The sequence below is a fragment of the Macadamia integrifolia genome, chromosome 11 (assembly GCF_013358625.1).
Source record: "Macadamia integrifolia cultivar HAES 741 chromosome 11, SCU_Mint_v3, whole genome shotgun sequence".
Lineage (NCBI taxonomy): Eukaryota > Viridiplantae > Streptophyta > Magnoliopsida > Proteales > Proteaceae > Macadamia > Macadamia integrifolia.
Window position 1 is genome coordinate 27,058,693 of NC_056567.1, and position 5,492 is coordinate 27,064,184.

At 36.1% G+C, this 5,492-nt stretch overlaps 1 protein-coding gene across 2 annotated transcripts in view; it reads right to left on the reverse strand.

Annotated features, from left to right (window-relative positions):
* Positions 1 to 1,134: 1,134 nt before the first annotated feature.
* LOC122093581 (kinesin-like protein KIN-12F) overlaps positions 1,135 to 5,492 on the reverse strand; it is a 14,420-nt gene continuing 10,062 nt past the window's right edge. For both annotated transcript variants that reach the window (XM_042663935.1, XM_042663934.1), the window contains 2 exons: positions 1,665 to 2,369; positions 1,135 to 1,577 (listed from right to left, as the gene is read on the reverse strand). In XM_042663935.1, the coding sequence (XP_042519869.1) occupies positions 1,317 to 1,577; positions 1,665 to 2,369 (966 nt within the window). In that variant the 3' untranslated portion in view covers positions 1,135 to 1,316. The remainder of the gene's footprint in view (positions 1,578 to 1,664; positions 2,370 to 5,492) is intronic.

Sequence of the window (5,492 nt, forward strand, 5' to 3'; positions counted from 1 at the left end):
TTTTTTTTTTTTTTTTCTTAATCGTCTTCAGTTTCTCGACCTGACGTATACGCATAGAAGATCTATGGATGGACCTGTCATAGACGGAAATCAGAACTCACAACATCCAACGGTAAGACAAGAGCCACGTGGTGGACATGCATTCGATTTAAGTTCCTCTCATGGCCCCACCCCATGTGAGATCTTACAGCGTACAACCCAATGAATTTTTTAAGATCGGAATTTGATTTTACATTTTTTCTTTTTTCTTTTTTCTTTTTTCTATTTTATGAACAAGATCAGAATTTTGATAGGTTCAAAGTGTCAATCGGTCAGTTCGGTTCAGTTTTCGGCCGGTCTGAACCAGTTTTGATCTGTTAGTAAGCCAAACAGTAAAAGATGATTTGGCTTTTTATCCCCTTTTTTTATCAATTCAGTTGGTCCAATCTGGGTTTGACTTACATGAACACATAATAAATTAGAAATCCTATTTCGGATTAAGCACTAGCATGAAGGCCAATGAGAACACACACCTAGGCATTAACATGGTTGGGATTTTTGCATTTCGAGCCATTATTTCATCCCCTTCCACTGTTTATGGGCATAAGCGCCATGGTAAGAATCCTTTTCCTTTATTTTTTTTTTTCAGGCTATTTATCAATCTGGTCCAGTTTTGGTTTCGGTTGCTATATTTTGATCGGTCTGGTTTTGGTTACAATCAATTTATTTTGATCGATTTCGACCAGGTTCCATAAAACTTCAACCCAAAACCAACAATGATAAAAAGGGTTTGGTTCGATTGAGCCCAGGATGAACCAGTCAATTTCAGTTGGTCCGACCAAATTGAGCTGAACTTTGACACACTTCAGTGCAACCAACATTTTGCACCGTTTGATAAGAACAAGAGTGGCATTTATGGTCTGTGGATTCTAATCTGACTGCTGATAACATTCAGACCACCTCTCCTTGTTCTAGTCAAATCATTTAAAAGGTTTCACATAACAGACTAAATTTGGAAGTTGAAACTAACTACAGAAGATCATGCACATGAGCAAATTCTCAAAGCTACACCGGAAATCTCCCTCATGAAATACGCATGATCCAATAGTCCTAAAATTTCTCACCTGCAATTGCTGAACATTTAGAGAGAGCTGCTAAGGTAAAAATAAGATATCATTATTTAGAGAATCTGAAACAATCAAAAGAAATGCAAATACCACCACAGTGAACCAAATGAAAGCCAAAAATTTGGGACTTCTATGCATGTGATTTGGACCCAAGTAGGGTCCCTTCCATGCATTAGTTTTTTTTTCTGTGTTCTGTTGTGCTTGTTAACTCTACTGCAGGTCTCTGCAGTCCTGAAATATTGGTCCAAATTCAGCTCTCCATGCTTGATCATCATTGGGAAATGCTGTTGAGGAGTAGTGATCAGCTAAATCAGAATCCTGATGGTATAGTGGTTGCAATGCAGATTCCGGCAACCGGCTCTCTGCAAGATACTGTTTCATTGTGACCATCTCCATCTTGTGCTTTCTCTTCACTTTCTCCATTTGCTTCTTTAACTTCTCAATCTCTTCCTGAGCTCTTGTAGAGTTCTCCTGCACAATATCAAAAAAACTTGTGTGACTTAATAGTACAATTGATGCAGGAAGTGATTTGATACAGTAGTTGCATATCTGACTTACTTCTGCAATTGATGCAGCTTCCTCTGCCTCTCTCAGCCTCACAAGGAGTTCTCCAGCTGCATGAACTGCTTCTGCAGTATCTCTAAGTTGAATTCTAAGACTTCTGTTCTCTTTCTTCAGTTGTTCCCTTTCTCTTTCCCTCTCTACTCTCAACGCTGAGAGCTCTGCAGCAAGTGATTTGACAAAGCGTGCATTACCCTTGCCTCCTGCCTTTACAGCTGCCTTCTTCACCTCTGCAATTCCTTCCATGATTCTTCTATGTTTTTCAAGCAATTCATTATGCTTCTCTTGCAGTTCTGCATAGTGTTCAATAATTCTAGCATGGCCAAGGACGGCCCTGCTCAGTGCATCATCCAACTCCTGCGTGCAGTTCTTCTCCATTCTCAACTCTGCCTCGACCTTTTCTGCATGCTGACGGTTTGCTTGGAGATCAATTCTTAACTCATCAGTTAATGAAATCCACTCACTTTCCATCTCTGTCCACTTCTGCCTTTCCTTCTCAATTTCTTCCTCACTCTTACCTTGCGTATCCGCAATAAGTGACAATGAGTGAAAGCTATTCTTTTTTTCAGAGGGCTCATTAGAAGCTGCATCCATAAATGACTGCAACTGGCTTCGTAAACTTTGAATTTGCTTCAGAAGCACTTCCCTCTCACTCGTGCTAAAGAATGTATTTCTGTACTCAGGATCCAACTCTTCCTGAAGCTGCAAGTATCAGTAATTACAACTTATAATCAGTTTATTGAAAGAAACAAGTGCACTCATCCATCTCATAAATTGGGATAATCCTTTTAATGTTTTTTAATAAAAAATTGATTATATTTTTCAACTTTGCAACAACTCCCCTAATGCAGTTAATGTTATAATATTTCTTATGTGGACTTGTATTAATTGGGTTTTCGTGCTTTGATAAAACAGGGCGAATTATTTAGTATAATTAAGTGAGATATACATACTTTAATTAGTTTAATATTTAATATGGGCCAGCACGTTGTTAATCATTAGATTGTAATGAGTGGGTCCATTGGGAAACTCCATAACTAGAGAGCTAGGTCCCTCTAACCATAATATTATTCACAACGTGTATTATGGAAAAGAGAGCCGAGAAAGAAAAAAAAAAAAAAAAAAAAAAAAGAGGGTTTCTTGTGGCTTCCTCCCTTGTGCGTTCAGATTCCTCATCTAGCCAGTGATCACATGGGAATATTATTCACAACGTATATTATGGAAAAGAGAGAGAAATAAAAAAAAAAAGAGGGTTGGCTTCCTCCCATGTGCATTCAGATTCCTCATCTAGCCAGTGATCACAGGGGAATAGAGAAGAAGTAACTTGTTACGTGGATCTCAAACAAGGGATGCTTTTATTGTTTATAGTTTTTGTTCCTCATTCTTGGTGTTTTTAATCTATCTATAGTGATCTCTATTGGGTTTATGGACTAAAACGTCTTAGATATTTTAATCTTTTATGTCGTATCAAAGCCTCTATAGATTGGGTTTAGATACCTAATCAAGTTTGTGAGGGATGTATTAAAGTTTTTAGGTTGATTCCACGGATAAGTTTAAAACTTTAATCAAATTTATGAGTGATGGATTAAGTTTTTTTATTAATCCATGAATTATAAGGATGATTAGGTTTAAAACCCTAATTATTGAGGATGAATATTGGATTAAAAATAAAAAAAAAAAACTTATTTCTCCCATAATTTCAACAAAGGGAAGGTAGTATGACAAGGAAGGCACCCCAAACTGGCAATAGAGTTTTGAAAGGGCTCAGCCCTCAAAAGGATAGGGCCGATCGAATCTATTGAGACCGATCTAGATTTTTTATTAATCCATGAATTATAAGGATGATTAGGTTTAAAACCCTAATTATTGAGGATGAATATTGGATTAAAAATAAAAAAAACTTATTTCTCCCATGATTTGAACAAAGGGAAGGTACTATGACAAGGAAGGCACCCCAAACTGGCAATAGAGTTTTGAAAGGGCTCAACCCTCAAAAGGATAGGACCGATCGAATCTATTGAGACCGATCTAGATTTTTTATTTTTATTTTTTTTTAAATCCCTACCTATGGGCTACAGACTACACTGGAGTCTCATATTTCAACAAATTATCACACTCTCAAACACTCAAGAATCCGACATTTTGGTAAATCCCCACTAACTTATGATTGATTATTAATGTTCATATACTAACTTGTAATTTATTATGCAGGACGATATAGAGACTATCACAATCGCCCACAATAGTGTGGAAATAATATAGTAATTAGAAAACATTGGTATCCCATTATCCCGTAAAGATGAAAACTACTTGAAGGCAATTGGGAAAGCAATAGGAAGCAATAGGACTTAGACAATTAGTGAAGAAATTGAAGAAGACAGGAGTATGCTTTCAACATAATTTGACAATGATACCTACAAAAAATGCAGCCAATCGACTGATAATTAAAGATATCAACCAGGTGTACAATCGCACACAATCAAGTGTGAAAATATACGGATATCCCATCATCTTGTATAGATGAAAAATACCTAAAGGCCGATGTAATTGTTGAAAACATTTGTGAAGCCTCAAGGAATGATAGTGGTGGTGTTTTGGAACAACTAGGTTCAAAGCGTACAGGAATGAGAAAGCAATAGGACTTAGACGTTTAGTGAAGAAATTGAAGAAGACAAGAGTAGGCTTTCAAGGTAATTCGACTATAGTACCTACAAAAAATGTAGCCGATCGACTGATAATTAAAGATATCAACCATGAAGGTCCCCCAAAAACAGTTTTGCTGATTTTTTGCGACAGTAAATTCGCTGGCTGTATTATTGAATTGACGGAGAAAGAACATCGAGTCCACATATCCTTCCATAAAAATGTATTTCTAGATCCAAACTGAAAATATGAAGGTATGTTTATTAAATACTAGACAAATTGAAATTACTAGCAATGAATGATTAAACGGTTAAATGGTTAAATCTAGTTCAAGGTAGGTTTACAAATTGACTACTATATGCATGTTAGGAAGCCAAAAAACATACCTCTCCCATGATTTCAACGAAGGGAGTTTTGGGGGAAAGGCACCCAAATTGGTAATAGAAAGTTTTGTAACCCATGAAAGGGCCTCAAAATGCTCAGACCCCAAAAGGACAAGACCAATCGAATCTGTTGGGCTCGATCTAAAAACTTTAATCTCACTCATAAATTTGATTAGAGTTTTAAATATAATCATCTTAATCCGTAAAATCAATCCAGAAACTTTAATCCATCTCTTGCAAATTTGATTAGGTATCTATAGAGGTTCTGATACCACATGTAAGATTAAAATCTCTAATACGTTTTAATCCATAAACCCAATTGATCACCACAGACAGATTAAGAACACCAAGAATGAGGAACAAAAACTATAAACAATAAAAACGTACCTTATTTGGGATCTATAAATCAAGTGAAATGTAGCGAAAAGTGAAACCTCGTATAGCATAGGACCAAATTGGTAATAGAAAGTTTTGTAACCTATGAAAGGCCTCAAAACACTTAGACCCCAAAAAGGACAGGACCAATCGAATCTGTTGGGCTCGATCTAGAAACTTTAATCCATCATTCATAAATCTGATTACAATTTTAAATATAATCACTTTAATCAGTAGAATCAATCAAGAAACTTTAATCCATCCCTTGCAAACTTGATTAGGTATCTGTAGAGGTTCTGATACCACATGTAAGATTAAAATCTCTAATACTTAAAATCCATAAACTCAATTGATTACCATAGAAATTTTAATCCATCCCTTGCAAACTTGATTAGGTAGATTAAGAACACAATGTAAGATTAAA